This window comes from Rissa tridactyla, chromosome 5 (genome assembly GCF_028500815.1).
Source record: "Rissa tridactyla isolate bRisTri1 chromosome 5, bRisTri1.patW.cur.20221130, whole genome shotgun sequence".
Taxonomy (NCBI): domain Eukaryota; kingdom Metazoa; phylum Chordata; class Aves; order Charadriiformes; family Laridae; genus Rissa; species Rissa tridactyla.
The window spans coordinates 72,988,769-73,008,148 of NC_071470.1; the positions used below are offsets into that span (position 1 = coordinate 72,988,769).

A 19,380-nucleotide genomic window follows, 5' to 3' on the forward strand; every position below is an offset into this window, starting at 1 on the left:
TGCGAGCAAGGAGCTGCTGGCAGGGAGCAGGGTGAGCCCAGTGGTGGTGGCCAGGTTCGGCCGAGAGTCCCAATCACCAGAGCAGTCTGCAGTGATGAGGCAGATCCAAGGAGGAGCTGGGAAGCTCCTCAGGATCAGCTCTGTGGCCAAGCACCGGCCTGGCTGCAGCGTAGGCTGGGCAAGGAGCAGGGGTTACAGCCTGGACTGAAACGCAGCTCCTGTGCCAGGGGACAGTCACAGGGATCAGACGCTTACTCCCGTGTGCCAGCTCTGGTGGGTTTGTTGCATGCCGATGGCTCCTCCTGGCACGGCATGGGATGCACCTTCCCAGCCTTTCTACCAAAATTCTGCTTTTACTGCCAAAATAACTCCCATGTAAGCGTGAGAGACAAGGGCACACTGCTGGAGGGGGGGTCACGGACTAGAGGGAGCTGACGTGGCTCTGCTTTGCAAAGTCTCAGCATGGAAGAGGGGGGAGTGTGGGGAGGGTAACGGAGCAAGCAAGAGTCTGATCCTCCTGAATCTCTGCAAGGGAGCCCCAGGCTTTCCCACACAAACCCCATGGCTTGCTGCTGCCCCCCCACCCCCAGCTAGTTGCCTTTGTTTTCATTGCAGAGACTTGGAGATTTTAAAAAAAAAAAAAAAAAAAAAAAAGTGGGTGGGATGTGTAGAGGAAAACTAATATGATTAAGGCAGGATTTGGGCACTGGCGGAGAGCTGCCGTAGGTGGTGGGTATTAGCAGTAACAGCTGCTGCGCTTCCCATTAGAGGAGAAAGGGAAGAAGGTCCCTGAAAGGATGGGTCTCCGGCAGGCCGGGAGGGCAGCGGCGGCAGTGAGCCCGGTGGCGTACGTGTCCCGAGGTAAGTGACGGTGGCACCGGCAGCCCCAGCCTGGGCAGCTCTGGGGGGCACGGCCCCGCTCCCCACAGCTGGGCAGTGAGGGGCACAGCGGCCGGGGAGGGATGGGAAACGGGGAGCATCCGAGGAAACGCCCGAGGGAAAGAGCTGCCGCTCAGGGAAGTTTCTGCTTCATGAGCTCCTGCGAGAAATCATATCCAGTGAGGGAGGTTTAGGTGTGCCCAGAGGGGAGGCTGGCTCCAGGAGGAGGAGGCATCCCGCTGCTGCTCCTGCAGGGGCTGGGATATTTAGGAAAAGCTCCTGTGACTCCCACAAGCATCTTCTGGCACATAACTGGTTGGAATGGCACGATGCTTGGCTGTGGAAGGTTAAACTGCATCCATCTGCTCCCTGCTTCAGGCTGGGCACGAGCGGTTTCATGTGCTGTGGTGGTTTGTTGAGTCAGCTGGCAAGTTTGAGAAGTGCTGGAGATGGAGGTATAAGCCAGACCTCCTCAGCCCCTGGTTTCCTCTGATTTATTTACATCCACTTATCGACTAACCGTAAGGAAACCTAAGCCAGGAGAAGCTGCATGTCGAAAAGAAGGCATTAGAAAGTGCTACACTAAAAGCAGGATTACCTGCCTTACGCTGTCCATTACTATAAATACTGCACGTTTGTCCTTCAGCTTCACTTTCAAAAGTGCATTCTGAAAAATCAGAACAACACAATACTCCAGCTAATCTGGAAACATGTTTTGTGCCAGCCACCAAAGCCGAGAGGTACTAAAGACATGGCATACCAAATATTAATCTTTGACTGTGCCAAGAAAAAAAATCCTTGCTTGGATTAAAAATTGGAGAATAAGGAGAAATCCTGGCATTAGCCAAAATGGCTGCCCATTTATCTCAGGCTTCTCACGCTGACTTCAAAGACAGCATCGCTGCCGTCTCGTCAGCAACAGCAAGCCCTGACCAAGAAGGACAAGCTGAAATGCTGCTGGGTGGCCAGGGATGAGGCCGATGGTCACAAGCAGCCCAGCGCCTCCGAGCTACCATGCGTGGGCTGCTAAAAGGTGCCTCGTGCTGCCGCAGGCCGGAGCGAGGGGTAGCCACGTGCTGTCCCTGCGGGGACACGGCTCTGTGCCGGCAGGCAGGGAGAGGCTCTGTGCTGGGCTCCAGCCCCGCAAGACATGGGTTCTGCACCTCTTCCGAGGTGTAGTTGTTTCCCCCATTGATCAGGTTGTACGTTTGGGCTGGGAACGGTGGAGGGTGCTGAGTGCAGTCATGCAGAGTCTTCTCCTCCTAAATGCAACACGACTTTTTAGAGCAAATCTTCCCCAAGCGCTCCCTCCGTGGGTGACTTAGCAAGAAATGCATCCTCTTGTGGAGCCTCTCCCCTCCCAGCCTCAACAATTTACTTCAAATTGTGAACTTCTGTGGATTACCGTGCGCCGCAGAGATCATTTATTCTCCTTCATTTAAAGGCTGTGGGAAGGGCAGCTCTGGAGCTCAGCTAATTCAAAGGAGCTGGGCGCACTCACAGGCTGCTAAAGCTGCTGCTTTGAATCACAGAATGGTAGGGGTTGGAAGGGACCTCTGGAGATCATCTAGTCCAACCCCCCTGCCAGAGCAGGGTCACCCAGAGCAGGTTGCACAGGAACGTGTCCAGGTGGGTTTTGAATGTCTCCAGAGTTGGAGACTCCACCACCTCTCTGGGCAGCCTGTGCCAGGGCTCTGCCACCCTCAAAGTAAAGAAGTTCCTCCTCATGTTTAGGTGGAACTTCCTATGCTCAAGTTTGTGCCTGTTACCTCTCGCCCTGTCACTGGGCACCACTGAAAAGAGCCTGGCCCCGTCCTGCTGACACCCACCCTTTAAGTATTTATAAGTATTAATAAGATGCCCCCTGAGTCATCTTTTTTCCAGACTGAAGAGACCCAAATCCCTCAGCCTTTCTTCATAAGAGAGGTGTTCCAGTCCCCTAATCATCTTGGTAGCCCTTTGCTGTACCCTCTCCAGCAGTTCCCTGTCCTTCTTGAACTGGGGAGCCCAGAACTGGACACAGTGAACCTGCCTGTTGTTTTATGGCTGTAGGATGGAGGACAGCAGGAGAGCCCCCATGGCCGTCATCGTCTGGGCATGCACAACCCTGTGCTTGGTCTCCTACGCAGCCGCCTTCTCACATGGCGCCAGCCTTTCTGCCTGTGCTGACATGATGCCCAAGCACCTGAGAGCGCAGCTGCACAGCCCCAACAACAACTACATTACTGTCCACACCAACATGTCCTTCTACTTCCCAGGGGACAAGGTTCCAGGTAAGGAACAGCTTCTCATTCCTGCATCTGGAAAATACATGATAACTGATCTCAAGTGTCGGCACTAATCTTTCTGAGGGCTGGGAAGAGGAATAACTGCTCCAAGAGAGCTACGCCACCTCTCTCATCATGAGGAAACTCATGTATTTACGGAGGGATTCTGTTTGCAGCACTTTCCTGATGTTTCTCAAGTGATGGCTGACTCCAGATTTTCACCAGAGGCAGCCAGTAGGTTGGGATGCTTTTGGTGGGATTCATTTATCTCAACTGCGTTGCAACCATACAAGACCTCATCACATGCAATGGCACATTTGAGGCACCTCCAGAGGGTAAAGTCGCCTTCCCGCCTCCTCTGCACCGCACCAAGGGGTCTGGGTATGGTTGGGCAGCGTGCTCTGTCTCCAGCATCACCACTCCCAAAGCAGACGCAGACAGAGCCGAGGGGCACCACTCCCCAGCCTGGCCGCTTGCCTGATCATCCCCGTGCAAAATAAAACCCTTGTGAGGGCATCACACAACCTTTTGCACCTGTACAGGGTGGTACCCAAACCTCCTTCCTTAAAAATGGCTGCATGCTGGCTAAAGTGATGTGATTAGCAGCTTATAATCAAGGCGGGGAAAAGACTCGAGCAAATGTTGCGTGCAATTACGTACTACAAAGTTAGGGAAAGCCTGGCCTCCTGCATCCAGTATGTCCCAGACAGACCGTGAGGACAGAGAGTAAGATTGTGGTGGTGGTGGTGCTGCACGGGGTTTTCTTTTGGTTTCAGTGCTAGCCTTGGAAACTCCATTGCAAACAATTCACCCCATAACTACGAGACAAATCCCTTCGTGTCCCGCGTTTTGCCTTGCAGTGACAGTGAGGAGCACCCGGGATTTTATGGGCTTTTTGCTTCAAGCTCGCAAAGTGTCTAATGATGAAATCGCTGGCACATTCGTCTTCATTCCTCCTGGTTCCAAGCTGCTGACTTGTTTTGAAGATGGTGACACCGTCACCCACTCAGACAAGTCACTGAAGAGAAACCTGTCCTTCGTGTGGAAAGCACCAGACCAACCCATCGGAGACATCAAGTTTTTGTAAGAACATGCTGGTTCCTAACCAGAATTTGTGTCTTCTCAGTTAAAGGCTTGGCTTTATTTTTCCATCGTATTTGTCCAGCACAGTGGTTTACGTATCTTGAGCCCCCATGTAGCTAAATACTTATCAAATGCTGCAATAGGATCCCAGCTGGTACATAAATCACCATTTATATTTGCTGGGTAGCACTCCTTTTTATTTACATGGTCACTATTTTCTCAGAATAAATACGCTGGGAGATGACAGCCTAAGCACTTAGGAAATACAAATATTAAGACATAAAGAGAGAATTGTGATCACATTGTCTGTCTTTCTAAATAACACAGCCCATAGGACCTCCCTGCCTAAAGGATAACTTTGTATATCACTTCTTTAAAAAAAAAAAATAAATTAAAAATGAGTGGTTTTAAAAAAGGTTAAGGAAGTTAGAAAAAGAGAGTGAGCGCTGGGACAAAACTTGATATCTCTGTTCTGCACCAAAGTCCAAGTATTTTGGTTCTGATTTGGAATGAAATTAAACATTTTCTAGCTGGCTGCCTCAGAGGAAACACAGTGACTTTTTATTTTGGAAGAGATTAAATTGTTATGGTTTGACTTTACAAAACTTCTTAGAAGCTGCTTGGCCAGATCCTTGGCTGCTCCCCAAAACATCAGCATCCTGGTGAGCACCGGGGCTTGTGCATCTCATCGTGATTCAACACAAGTTCATTGAAACAAAAATATTGCTGCTTAGCATTTCCAATTTTGCCCGTTGTTTTAGATTGGGAAATACTATTAAAACCACATAAAACTCAAGCAACCGAATAAACCCAACCCAAACCCAAGGACACCTATTCCTAGCGACCCGCTCTGATGCCTCCTTCACCCTCTGGCTTTTCACCCTCCAAGCTGGTTTCTGATAGCCTGTCCCTTTTCTCCCTACCACAGCATCTGGAAAAACTGCTTGTTAGGCTTAAAAATGCCTCAACGGGCACAGGAAAACCTGAGCCAGTTTCCCCTTAACTAATTCTCAGAAGCAGCTGAACAATCTGAGCTGAAATTCTCCCCAAATCGCCAGCTTAACTCAGGCTCTCCGGGTGAATGCTGGAAGGTTGGCCAATGCAGTTTTGGCACCTGACAAAAAGCAGAGGGTTATGCGGGCTCAAATATCAGAGGGCTGAGAAGAGAGACTGATTTTTATTTTTTTTTTCCTACCTATTCTGCTGTTTGTACAAGTTACATTGGCTTGTTTTAATTAGTAAATACCACTGTTGTTTCCCTGCCTACGGAAGATTATAAGCAGACCTAGTCCAAGTTTTCCAAATGCACTTCTATCAACACAACAAATGTAATAGCCTTTTTTTCTTTTTTTCCTTTTTTTTTTTTTTTTTTTAAGTTCCCACACTTTTTTTTTTTGACTGATCTTAATTATGAGCGGTGATTCTTCACCCAGCCTCTTTCTTACGGGACCTGGTATCTTTTATTTGTAATATAAACCGTGTGACAGGCTAATCCTTTGAAATACTTTTGTGCTGCTTCTGCCTTCGGGTTAAAGCAGTCCTTGTGATTAGCTAAACAGTGAGATGTTTTATTAACACTATAGAGCCAGTAAATTCTTCCCTAATTACATTTTAACAGCATCTCCGTAGTCCAGTCATACTTCGTTTACTGGGCAAAGATCGAATCTGCTATCGTGGCTCAGCGAGGGCAATACAAAACGCTTGCTGGAAGTGGCAAGAAGCCCGACGCCGTGAGCCCCGAGCCCCGGCAAGGACCGGCCGACCCACACCCCACCTGGACGGCGAGCAAAGGTATGGGTTCCTTACCCACCACTTCCCCCAGGGTAGTTTCACAGCTTATTCCAGGTGAGCGTTGAACACAAGTGACCCAAACGAGCTGGAGGGACCCGTTTGACTCCTGTGGCCGTGGGGGAGACCAGCAGCCGTGGGGGAGATCAGCGATCGCGTGGTGAATGCCTCGAGGTGAGGGGATGGGTCAGCATTCGAGGTGGTGGAGACAGTTCCCAGGCGGGTACCTGAAAGATAAACAGCGTTGCCAGATCTTAAAATTTCAATGCAAGCCCCAAAATACAACACACTTTAAGTACCTAAAAATCTCCTGAAGACAAACAATTAGCAATGCTGTCTAAATAAAGGAATACATTTGTCTCTAAATGTAACTATTGCCCTTCAGGTATGTATTTAGTTGTATTTATGCGGCCTTTGGTCAGTAAAATGCTCCAAGAATTTACCTACACCCAAATCAGATGTGTTTGTCAGCATTTCGGGCATGGCACCAAGACTGAGTTTCAATTATTTTACTTGACTGTAATTTAGGCAGTGGGCTTTGCTGCTTTACTTTCCATTTGGGTTCCCACTTAAAATTAAGTGACAAGTCACTATTATGATCCTTCCTGGCAAACATCAGCACTGAAGGGGGATTTGAAATAAACGGACTGAGGACAATACACTTCTGCTCCTCTCTCCCTGCTTCTTGTTTTGTCTCCATGCTGGATAAGGTCCCACCTCTCCCGTGGCTGCCACCGGCTCCCCACAACGCACACCCACGCCTCCTGCCAGCCCCACTGCCATTGCGGAAACGCCGGCACTGGAGCCAGGTTTTGGTATGGGGTCAGATGCTCGTCCCGATGCTGAGCCAAAGGAGCTGGCCTGGCCTTCACGGGCTGTGTCCAGTGGGAGCGGTGAGTCCAGCATTCAGGGGCTGGAGCCGTCTCTCCCCACCCGAGACCCTGGCACGGCGGATGCCTTGCGAGGTTTCATCTCCCAGGACAATGCCTCCAGCTACAGCACCTCCGACAGGTAAACTAGGTGGTGGGAAGAGCTATTTCTCCAGCCCTTCTGGGGAAGAAAAATAGTACTCATTTCCCTGCGAATGAGCGAGGGTCCATGTAGGAAGGTGGCTGCACGCGGCGGGGAGGTGAGAGGTTGTTTGCTTGCCGAAATGTTGATAAATAACCCTTTGGAGATGGCATGTGACAGACAGTGACAGGGAGAAAATCCAAAACTCTTAAAAACTTGACATCGCGCTGCTCAGCCCAGTGGAGGATTGCCCAGGTGGCTGAAAAACGTGATAAAAACTATTGACTGCTACAATATTTTTCTAAAAGCACATGCAAATATTCAAACAAACAGTGAACTCAGCAGAGCTATTTCTCCATCCGCAGGGAAAAGGAAGAAAGGATTTAAAGCAATAAACAAATTTGGGCTTGTGGATGTCTGCTCAGAAGTCTTAGAGGGTTTGGGCCGCATGGGCTTTCATGCAAGGTTTTGTGTTGTGGATGAAAACGATGGGGAGATGAATAAATGACCCGGTGTTATTAAAATGCAGCCCTCTATGGTCTGCGTTGACTGCCTGAGACCCGAGGCTGCTCTAGGGAGCGACACGCTTCTCTGGTGGTGCAAAGCCCAGGGATTTCCATGTGAGCAGCAGCAATAGGTCTCACTTACTAACCCTGCCTTTCCTCTGTCCGTATCTTAGAGCAGGACGCGTTGCCAGCGCTGCCACCACACGCTTGTGCCTGATGTGTAAAGACAAGGGGCAGGTAAGTGGCAGGGATGGGGAGGATGTCTTCTCCAAAGGCAGAAAGAGAAGAGGAGGATAAAACCTCTCTGCTGCATCACTGCACCAAGCAGCCTGCGTAGGTCTCATAAGTGACTAAAACTACATTGAGACTGTTAAGAGTTTTAATTTTTTTTTATTTTAACTGGGAATTGGTTTTTATATTTCTTTTTTGTTTTCCTTTTGAGCCTGCTGCTTGGGTTTTTAAGAGTCCTGCTGTAAAAACAATCTAAAATAACTTTTCCTTCCTTATGTGGATATGACAAGAGGGCTTGTTATGGGGCTGGAAATATGTGTTTTATTCCCATGGAAGGCTGAGGTGTTCCTTTCCAGAGGTGCTGGATAGGTACCATCCGTAACATTCCCCAGAGGCTGAAGACTTCATCTTCCCTGGGGACAGCCAAGGAAGCTGGGTGCTTTCTGAGGGCAGGGTCACCCCAGGAGGCTGAATGGACCAGCAAGGCAGAGGTGGTGGCGGCCGTGGTGGTGTTAGCCACAGGCACAGGGTGCACTCACCAGAGAAAGCTGGAAGAGCGAGAGCTGGCAGACGGGACAAGCGGGCGGGAGCATCTTTCGGGAGAGGAAGCCCAGAAACGTGGGAAAGGACTGCAGCCCTGTGGAAGCAGGGTGGCTGTACATATGGAAGCAGATGTGGGAGCTGGAAAGGGCATGCGGGGAATTAGGTAGAGAAAGAAAAGGAGAGCAAGAGGAGGGACAGAAACTGGAGAATACCAGAGCTGTGGAGACGAGAGGAGGATGCTCAAATGGGAACTAGCTGAGAAGCTGGAAAGCAGGGGCAGCTTAGAGGCACAGGGTACAGATTTAGCAGGAGAAGTCCAATACACAGCAGATGGAGGGGAGAAAAATACAAGGAAAATAAAGATCTAGATCTGGGTTGCAGGATGCCACAGAAGGAAGAGAAGTAATCTCACGGAAAAGAAAAGAGGAAGGGGCTGTACAGAAATACTTAGGAAGAAGCGAAGGACAGAGAACAAGTAAAGGAGAGACGTGTAACATGAGCATCAGGTGTAGCCATGGAGAGAAGTGGAGAAATGCCAGAAGATGCATAAGGCAAGACCTGAAGACCGTAACGAAATAAAATATTGAGAAATTAGGCAAGAAGAGAGAGAAGTACAAAAAGAAAGGAGAAATAATGTGAAATAGGGCAAGGACTTATGAAGCAATTCCATTTTCTATCCCAAAGTCGCAACTCCCTCAGTATATCCCTAAAGTACGGCGTTTGCGTTTTGAGGGCAAGTGATCCATACAAATGCAATCCTAACTTAGCCAGCCAGCTACTTTACAGTTTGCAGTTCAGCCACTCAAAGTCTTTTATTTACTACTGTATTTTACTAGCATCTTCAGAAACGGCCTCTTCCACAAAGGATGCTCTGACCCTCCCCTACTTCGGTTCACAGCTGGCCAGGGCTCCTACCTCAGCTTTGTGCTCCTGTCACACTGTCTTTCCAGCAAGCTTTAGAAATTGCTAATGACGGTAGAGGGTGAGAGTTTCTCTGGTGTAATTAATGGATGTGTGAAAAAGCCTGCTGGGCTGGACAGGCTGGAGAGGCGCCAGCCACTGAGGGCCAGATCCAAATCTCAGTGGAGCCAAAGAAAAGACTCCAATACATTTTGCATGTTTTGGCTGGGGGCTCAGGTGCACAGTGGGAATGGAAAAATTCAGTGGGGGCCTCCTAAATTGTACGATTGTTTCACAGTTAGTCTTGGATGATATCTGCAGCAAACCCTGGGCTGCAGCACTGGCATGGAGCGGCTGTCATTTTGTGACGGATAAAATAAGGTGCGTGGCACCAGGCAGAGCCCCTAGGAACAGGAGCACGCAGGAACAGCCATTCCCACTAAAATGGGTGGTTAAGCACCACTGAGAGGCAGCAGGTTTTAAACTGTCTGTGTAGACTGAGAAAGCAAGACGGGCTTTGGGGAGAGTTCACAGGTTGTATGTGACAGCCCCAAAAACCACTGAGGTCCAAGACCATTCCAAGTCTCCTGGATCCCTCTGTTCCACGGTTCGATCCACAGCCTCAGAAGGGTGATAAAGGATCCCAGTGGGATCCCTGGTGTCACCCTAAACAGGAAGCTTGGCCAGGAACAACATGCCTGTCCTTTCAGCATGACCCTGGCATCACTCAAGACGGGGATTGTTTATTGAGTGATATTTTTTGATAATGATGCCTGTGAAAAATGCCACCAACGCTACCAAAACGGTAGCTGCAGACCTTTACTTGGGCAAAGCAGGGACATTCCTCTCCCTCTGTGCCCTTCAACCTGCTCTGCCTTGCTCCCCTGGGACCAGCTCCCAGTGCCTCCTCCCTCCCATGGCAGTTCTGATATGGACAGAACGAGGTTCAATCTGCCTCATTTTCTAAAACCTACTGAGTAACCAGGGGATGGAGCAGAGTTATTCCAAGTCCAGGGGGACACCTGGGTATGAGAAATACAGAGCTGAACTGTACCGTGATGTCGGTAGTGGACGAGAACCTAATCAGCCCTTTTTCTCTTCCCTCAACGCACATCTCGTTGTGTTTTGGCTTTCAAAGGCCAGTACCGAGAGCAGGACCATCTTGAAAGCCTCCCCACCTGCGACAGTTTCTCCTTCTGCCCCGCACGTACACACTCACCGGGGTGACGCCGCTGTGACAACGGCCTGGTTTGGCGATGCTGACGCTGCTGGCAATTTGTCATCGGCTTCAAGGCAAATGGCAGAAAGAAAGCTGGCACCGCAGCCAGAGGTGGCAAACGCCAGGGACGAGGAGGAGAAGGAGGAGGAGGCGGCGGCGGGTGGGAATACCCTGCCATGGGTGACCAGACCAGCTCCCAAATCTGCTGTTCCTGGGAAGGGGGAAGACCCCGACAGAGGGACCCGACTCCTAGCAGCCCAACTCGGCATCCTCCTGGTCTGCACGGCCGCCCTGGGCCTGGCGTTGGCAGCTGCCGTGCGCTGTGTCTGTGCCCAGCATTGCCACAAGCGGACAGAGGTCTCCTTCAGCGAGCCGGACCCCGACGTCATCGCCATCCAAGAAAACGGGGAGGTGATGCACTTCCGAAAGATCCGGGAGAACAGCTTCGTGCTGGTGCAAGCCGAGTACAACTGGGTCAGCCCCTCAAGCAGCGGGAAGAAGACAATCATCTGAACCTCTGCGACGCCGAAAGCAGGGCTATGCCGGCCGGTGGAGGTGGAAACAGCCCGGACTGCAGAGCACAGGGTGTAGGAAGTGGTGGGGTAGTTCCTCTATGTGCCACCACATAGGTAAATGAACTCGAAGCAGCCAGTTCAGACAAAGGTGTTAGGCAAAAGTATCTAAGCTCCAGCTGCTAAGAAAATAGAAGTTGATAGATTGTTTGGTATGTTACACTTACCGCAATTAATATTGTATATCTACTCATTAGCTGTCACTGCAGCCATGACATATGCTTCCTCTATTGCCTTAAGGGTATAGCCAAAAATAGAAATTCTTCCTCCGCACTGTGGTATCCTCTCCTGTTTAATCTCAACAAAAGTTTCTAGGGTTATATTTCTTTCTAGGAACTAGAAACCCCTGATATAAACCCAACCATTCCCATTTAGGAGCTTACAGGTTTGATTCTGTGCACTTGGTATCTCTCAGATGACAAAATACTTGCCGGTAGACTTTAAGTTTCAATTTGAAAATAAAAAGCAATAACTCATTAGTGGAGAACATTGATCCAAAGAACACTGAATTGATCTACGGGAATGAAACACAGGGTGGCGGACACCAGCTTTTGGGGGAGAAACATGCCTCCTCATCAGGTGCAAATGGAAGAAAACCTTTCCTGTCCATTTGCACCTGATGAGGGAGCTTGTTGAAGCCTGACAGCCAGCATTTACTGGGTCTTTTACTTCGAGTCAGCTCAGTAACACTCTGTGCAGAAACACGCACTGAGAAGTACCCTTCCCAGGTCACTTTGGAGATCCCCAGCAAAGGCTGCGTGGAAAGTTAACAGCATCCTCGTACTCTGAGTTTGTGCAAACTTCTCTCCGAACGTGTGGTTTGCTGCAGGAGGCCTCTAAAACAGCCCTCGGAAAACGTGATGATCCTTGACACCTTCTAAGAAGGAGAGGTGATGACAGCAAGGGTAAAGGTTTGTTTTACTGCAGCTTTGAAAGAGACAGAAATAGTCCTGATATCGATCCTCTTGAGATGTACATTTTAGAGCCTTTCAGAGAGCAGGAATCCCCCCTTCTGGTGTCCTTTTCTAGGGTGGAGGGACTCAGATGGTCCCCAAGCTGTGTTATGGGGGACAGACCTAAACTTTGGTGCTGCAGCTTATTTCGCAGCCTACAGCAATTTCCCCCTGAGCTAAGCAGATAATGACGGGACCCTGATGGCTCACACATCCTTCCTGGTGACAACTTCCCCCCTTTGTCAGGAGGGCCCTGTGACCATCTCCAACTAGCTGGCCATCTTCATGCTTGATAGTCAGTCAACAGTTCTGTTCTCATGTCCTCCCTTACCTTGCCATTGTCTTCAGAGGAGACAGGTAGGACATAGATGAGTTCTCCTGTTCAAACCCCTACAGCGTGATGAACGTGGTGCAGCTTTTGCTAATAGCACCTTCTATTAGCGCTCAGAAAGAGCTGGTTTCCAACCACGCCACTGTACAGCGATCAGTGACGTGATGCTTTGCACTACACATGTGGCCAAATTTCTATCGAGTTAACTTCTAGGCCTAGAGAGCCTTGAGCAAAAAGAAATGAGTGAGAAAAGAAGTGTACTCACAAGCGCAGCTTGCAGAGATGAGCTTCATGGTCTTACCCATGGCAGTTTGAAAAGAGGGGTGGCCACATCATGGCGCTTCCACTGCAGAGTAAGCAAGGGTGGTGCTGGAATTGAAAAGACATTTGTTTCAGGACTCAAAGGGATGCTAGGTGAATGGGTTTATGTTCAATAAGTCGAGCTTGAGCACTACCTACTAGGAAGTCTACAGGTTTTTAAGTGCAAGTCTAGACACAATGGCATTCCTCTCCTATGTCATGTGCTTTAGAAAGAAATCACGTTTCTGTAACCCAGCGTAGCTGAGCTGTGTAGCGACTAAAGCAGGCTGCATTCAAGCCCTTGTTAATGCAGCCAAAAAAAATAAATCCAATAATTAACTGAGAAAATAGGTCAACAAACTCTTAAATATTTAAAGAACTATCACATATTATTTTAAAAAGTTTCTTACGATAGCATAGCTGTTTATGAATAAATTACAAATACCTATGGCCTCTTCCGCTATCTCTCTAGGTTTAACGTTACCAAACTGGTACAGCCTTAACACCGTAACCTTCCTTTCCCCAGCCCTTTCCCCGTGATCCAGCACCACTTCTTGCCCGCCTGACCAGCGCAAGGGAAGGCCTCGTGGAGATGTTTGATTAGGGTAGCAGCACTTCAACACCACCCTGCCTTCTGCCAAACTCTGCCATCTGTTAAATTTATGCAGCTCCAGTACTATTAGTAGTAAAACCAGTAATGGTGAGCTCTGAGGGACACGGCTCCTTTGAATTAGTAATGAGTTGTGCTACTTTGCAGACTTGGCTGAGACCTAAAGTGCTTGTGTTTTTTTTTTCTTGACTTCTGAATGATGTTTCGTTTGTTGTAGTTGCCATGACAAGAGGGATGGAGGTTTTATCTCTTCTTAAGGCTGTTAAAAACACAAGCACTGATTAATTTATTAAAAGGCAAACCATTCAAACACCCCCCCCTTCTTAAGCAACTCGCCTTGTATGGAAATTAATCTCTGCTCACGTTTGGAACAGATTCAGGAGAAAAAAAATGACAGAATAAGGAAAAAAAAAAGGCACAAACCATTCTAATATTTACTGGAGGGACAAGTGAAAGACTTGCCTTGTTTCCCTTTCTAGGTGCACGACTGTGTTCGTCACAGACATTCTGCTGGAACCGGGGGATCTCAGTTCCTCCAGCGCGGGTCAGGCTGCAGCCATCTGTGGCCCACGTTAAGCTGCCATCCCTCAGCAAAGTGACAGGGCTTTGGGTCAGAATTACTGACCAAAGGTGTGGAATACAGCTCACACTCAGCTCTAACGCACACCTACCCTGACTCTGTCTCCCCACCAGCCAAACAGGCATCAAACGCAGTTTTGGCAGTGAAAACTCCTGTGGCTTAAATCTTCTGATCCCACTACAATGTGTGAGCTATCCTAACTAAAAATGAAAAAATACAAAATTTAGAAATAACTTACTTGCATACAGGCATGCCCTTACTTGCATACTCATTTTCCCGTCTCACATCACTGTGATTCCTGCTTTCCCTCTGCTCCGCAAAAATATAAACCACTGCCCCATAACCGTCAGTCCCGTATGTTGAACATATAACACCATCGATGACTCTTACTGCTTTTCCACAGTATCTGAAATCACTTTGGTTTTGCCCATCACCAAGCCCTTCCTTAAATCTCTTCCCTCTGTGCCTCAGGGATGATGCTGTCTCCTGCAATGCTGCATCTGCCCTATTAAAGACGCCCACCCCCACTGCAGTTAGCAGGGAATGGCAGCCCTCCAATACGTTAGTGGCACTAAATCTGAGGCGGAGAGGCTGCATTAAGCAACACAGTTGGGCCAAAGGTTGGTTAAGTCATCCCGGACATTTCCTGCGTTGGTGGAATTGTCACTAGTAAGTAAAAAAGCCAAACGTGCGCTGATTTTGCCAGCTCCGAAGGAGAAGCCACCGGGCCCTGTGGGCCCGGCTGTCGTGGACATGGGGGATGTGCAAGCTCAGGCTCTCAGCAGAGGCAGTGCCCTCCCCAGCGCAGTGTGGGGACAGGCCCCAGGCATTACGGGGATCTGGCTGGGCGGCTCGGCCGGCCCTTTTGGCACAGTTTCTGCAACTCCTTCAGCCCACGCGAACCAAGGCAGGCAGAGCAGCAAGGCCAGGAACCCAGAGAGCAACACACTCGGCACATCCCCCAGCAAACAGCCCGGGGAGATGGCGCCTGGGCTGCCGTGCTGAGGGTTGAGGGCTCGTCCTCTCCCCCCAGCCCTGAGGGCTTGCCCCTGCTTCAGCCAGCTCCTTGGCGGAGCTGCAGGTGCACGTGTTATTTATTCACTTAGATTTCAACAACGAGAAATGCCTGTAAAAAGATGCTCTAATGATTCCTGCACCATTCAGCTGCAAAAAGAGAGCTGCTTACCGGCAAAAACCAACAACGAAGGAGTGCCCCGACCTGCCCAGCTGGTGAAGAGCAGATCAGGCCCCTCACTGCTCCTGGCACACTGGGCCCCCTCTGCTGCCCCTGCCAGGGCCAGAAGGCTCCGTCTGAAAGCCACGGTGTCCGGGCAGCTCCGCGGGGCTCCCTTCCTTTCTTCCCCTGCTCTCTCCCGCCAGCACCTCCAAGGCACCACATCACCTACCAGAGGGCAGAGAAGGACCTGGGGACTCACGACTGCCCTGGGACCAAGAGCTGCTGAGGGCTCTCTCCCTGCTCCCTCCCACCAGCGAATCGTTTCCCTTCGCAGGTCTCGTCACAGCAGCCCCCTCTTCCCTTGTTAGCGCGTCTGCGACTCTCACAGCAAAGTGTTTTGTTATATGATGTATGAGGGATCATGTCTCAAACCACATTTTACTGTATATTTAAGTGCATGTTTTGCTGATTTACTGCTGTTCTGGAGAACATCTCCCTTCCCGAGCAGGGCAGGCCCATAAAGGATGTATCAGCTCTGACTAATGATTATTAGTACATCCCAAGGTTATGTCCCACAATCAAATAACGTGTAGGAGGGAAGAGAGACTCCAGCTTACTCGGCTGAGGACAAAGATCACAGATAGTCTCTTTGAATCTTCAGATTGCAATATCCGTTACAGATTGCCACCTTCTAGTGTCAAAGTATAATTTGTTGTAGAGAAAATGTGTCGCTATTTCAAAGGCGAGTCAAAGATCAGCCTCGCTGTATATCAGCGGCTGTTGATGTGCATTAGGAAGCGACGGCCAGGTACCAAAGGCACCAGGCTGGCTGCCGGTGGAGAGGGGAAGGCAGAAGACGTGACTCGCTGATCCTGATTATGCAAACGCGGGGCCCGAAGCGGAAGAATATTTAACCCAGTCAACTCAAGTGTCACCAGTAACTCCCGGCGCCGAGGGCAGCGCAAACACCACGCGCCACACGCGTTGACGGGCAGCAGGCGGCGGAGGCAGAGCGGCGCAGGCGGCCGCCGCCGGGCAGAGGGTTCCCGCGGGGAGCGCGGCCTCCGCCCGCCCGGCCCCGCGCCGCCGCCAGGGGGCAGCCTTGCCCCGGCCATGGCGGCCGCGCCCGGCACCGCCGCTCCCCGCCGGCCGCGCTCGGGGGGTCGGACCCGCCGTGAGGCGGCGAGGGGCGGCTCGGCCGGGACCCGCGCCTCTGAGGTGGGCAGGCAGCGGCTTCCCCGGTGGCAGGGCCGAGGTGGAGCCCCTGGAAAGCCGGCGGCTGCTGCGCAGTTCCTGATACCGGGCAGGGAAACGCACCAGTTACCTCCAGTCTCCTGTTACTGGGCAGGGAAACGCACCAGTTATCTCCAGCGTCCTGTTACTGGGCGGGGAAACGCACCAGTTATCTCCAGTCTCCTGTTACTGGGCAGGGAAACGCACCAGTTACCTCCAGTCTCCTGTGATACTGTCAGGGAAACGCACCAGTTACCCACAGTCTCCCGTTAGCAGGCAGGGAAATGCACCAGTTCCCTCCAGTCTCCTGTGATACCGGGCAGGGAAACGCCCCAGTTACCCCCAGTCTTCCGTGATACCGGGCAGGGAAATGCACCAGTTACCCCCAGTCTCCTGTGATACTGTCAGGGAAACGCACCAGTTATCCCCAGTCTCCCATTAGCAGGCAGGGAAATGCACCAGTTCCCTCCAGTCTCCTGTGATACCGGGCAGGGAAACGCCCCAGTTACCCCCAGTCTCCCGTGATACTGGGCAGGGAAATGCACCAGTTACCTCCAGTCTCTGCAGGCTTCAGGCAGTCCCTGATACTGGGCAGGGAAACAAACCAGTCTCCACAGGCTTAGGGCTGCCAGTGATACTGGGCAGGGAAACACCCCAGTTACCTCCAGTCTCCTGTGATACCGGGCGGGGAAACGCACCAGCTGCCCCCAGTCTCCGCAGGCTTCAGGCTGCCCACAATACCGGGCAGGGAAACACCCCAGTTACCTCCAGTCTCCAGCTGCGGTTGCGCTGCCAAGTCCCTGTTGAAGCCGAGGAGGCAGGAACATCAAAACACGGTGAAGGAACAAACGAGGTGAGCCCTGGAAGCTCAGAATCCAGCTCGCTGTCGCTTTCTGCAAACAAACAAAAATTAAGGCCCAAGCCAACCATCAGTCCAAATTTTTCACTTCAAGTCAAAGGACCGATTTGACTTTTGATTTTTAAAGGACAACTATCATGACTTTTAAGCACTAATACGCAGAAGAGATGAATAGCGCACTTGGCGATCTGCATGATTTATTTGGCAAAGCCTATTAGTTCTCTCTGGAGCAAATTAACACTAATTCTCGTCTGTTTGTCAGTGGGAATTTAATGTAGGCTAGAAAGTCATTGAGAGTTTTCTTCGGGTGGAAGTCCGTTCAAAACAGAACAAAAAAGATGAATTTGGAAAAAAAAAGCTTAATAAAGTCTTCTTTAAAAGAAAACCACTCAAGGCCTGACTGTTAATCAAAAGAACATCACTTACCTTACTCAGCATCACTGAAACCAGAATCTGGCAGCAAGTTTTTAAAAAGGAACCCTTTTTTCTTTCTTTACAGTCACAATTTATAACAGCTGAATTATTGGCCATAAATACTCTTTTCCTTCTGCTAATGTATTGTGCTTCTGGGATTGTTCAGAGCAAACATTTTGTTGCTAAGACAATAAACCGGGGCTTCTGAAAAAAATTTCACACACATTCCAAGCAGCAGCTATTCAAAGAATACCACCATGCCATCCTAACAGACTAAATTTTGTTTTATTTTCACTAGGATTGAAAATAAATTAATTTTTTTAAACATAGAAAGCTGCTGCTTGCAATACGCTGGAGCATATTTATGTATGCACCAAAGCTAAAAATTGAAACGGGATGAATTAGCAGAGAGTTTACTGTTTATAAAGTAAAAAGCTAGATGAGCAAAATACATTCGTAATATGTAAAATATTAAATTATAGAACACAGAAGATAAGGATTTAATATACATACTGTTACACATGGAGAGCAGTTTTTCTGTATGTAATATGCACCTTACTTAAGAAAAAAAAATAAACAAAAAGCTACCTAAAAGTCTTCCAAAAAACTGGTACCCTTGAGTTTTCTTGTTTTTTAAACAATGTCTCCATAGATAAGTTAAATGAGAATATTTGGGAACACTGGTATGTGATAGTATAGCTATATACAGCTCTTCATGCCCTTTATAATCAGAAAGGTTACACGTTAGTGTTACACATCACAAATACGTGTTACCTGATCAGAAACATGATAAAAGTCAGGCTCCGCAGACTGCAGCGCTTCGCTTCTGTTCCCCTGTCTCACACAAAACCTCACGTTATCACAGCTCAGCTATGTTTTTAAATTTGGAGGGGCCAGAAAGAGTGGATTTTGTGAGCGCAGGGTGGCAAACCCCCCGTTGCCCTGGGGAAGTACCGCTCCCACGCTGCTGCTCCCGTGGCCCTGGGATTCGGCTCCGACCAAGAGATCTGTGCGTGATGCCCGCAGACAGCCGAGCTGAAAAGATACAGGCTTCCCACATTAACGCTCCGTGAGCCGCATCAAATACAGTTAGCATATTAGCTGGCTGAAATTGTGTCATACTCTTATTTTTAGTGCGCTATTATGCCTCTGGGATATATTTTATTTAACAGGGAATTGGACCTAAACAGATGTTGCAGCAGTTTTCTAAAGGGGGCTTTAGGCAACTCACTGTGAGGCACCCGAAAGACTGCGTGTATGTTTTAAGGAAAGGGCAGAGTGAATGCGTGAGCCAAATACCGTACGTGCATCTTTTTTAGTCCTGAACCACTGTTTGGAAATTACAGTTAATTTTTCAGGCAAAAAAATGGTCTAAAATATTTCACAGAAAAAATAGGCATTTTTATTAAGAAAAATATTGAGGTTCTCCCACAATTTTGCTAATTTAAAGCAACATTATGAAACAGAACAAGCAAGAATTTGCTGAAGAACGTGGCACAATGTATCATGCAGTAATACCGGATTGCCCAAAGGACCAACAGTGACTATAACGGATACAGCGGCGAGCTGCAGGCCCGCGTGCATGTGGATGTTTCCATCCAGGGGAGCTGCGAGTCCTAACGAGGAACATGAAAACCATAATTCGCATGGGTAAAGTTCTTCTGTGCCAGCACAAAAAGCTGATTTCTGCTGCCCCAAGCAGCATCTTGGAAAGTTGCCCTGGTTTCTCGGTCACAGTTATCCTGTCATGCTGCTGCGGGATGGGGTCTCTAAGAAGACAGCATCTTCTTAGAGATGCTCTCCAGGCAGATGAGAGCATCATCTCGGTGATGACACCAACAGGTTCAGTCAGGGACAGCTAAATAGGAGAAGTTTAAAAAAAAAAGGGGGGGGGGTGGATTTAGGCTGAAGATATGAAAAAAAG

The 19,380-nt window shown here is 49.4% G+C and overlaps 2 protein-coding genes across 3 annotated transcripts in view; one reads left to right on the plus strand and one right to left on the minus strand.

The window, feature by feature from the left end:
- Window positions 1–2,932: 2,932 nt before the first annotated feature.
- REELD1 (reeler domain containing 1) lies at window positions 2,933–10,940 on the plus strand. Its single transcript, XM_054203007.1, has 6 exons — window positions 2,933–3,152; window positions 4,007–4,229; window positions 5,848–6,020; window positions 6,728–7,028; window positions 7,708–7,771; window positions 10,347–10,940. Exons 1-6 carry the CDS (start codon window positions 2,933–2,935, stop codon window positions 10,938–10,940), a joined length of 1,575 nt encoding a protein of 524 aa, XP_054058982.1.
- Window positions 10,941–17,150: 6,210 nt separating this feature from the next.
- The window catches only part of SLC10A7 (solute carrier family 10 member 7), a 155,649-nt gene continuing 153,419 nt past the window's right edge, over window positions 17,151–19,380 (minus strand). The window contains exon 14 of one of the 2 annotated variants that reach the window (XR_008466545.1): window positions 17,151–19,314. The gene's annotated coding sequence lies outside the window, so the exon portion shown is untranslated. The remainder of the gene's footprint in view (window positions 19,315–19,380) is intronic. The other variant, XR_008466544.1, reaches the window with a different exon arrangement.

What these genes read in the sequence shown, in the direction of transcription:
- REELD1 (XM_054203007.1), top strand. Translation starts at nt 2,933, where the DNA reads ATGGAGGACAGCAGGAGAGCCCCCATGGCCGTCATCGTCTGGGCATGC. An exon ending in ATCGGAGACATCAAGTTTTT is followed by an intron (nt 4,230 to 5,847) that starts GTAAGAACATGC and finishes ACATTTTAACAG; the next exon opens with CATCTCCGTAGTCCAGTCAT. An exon ending in CACCTGGACGGCGAGCAAAG is followed by an intron (nt 6,021 to 6,727) that starts GTATGGGTTCCT and finishes ATGCTGGATAAG; the next exon opens with GTCCCACCTCTCCCGTGGCT.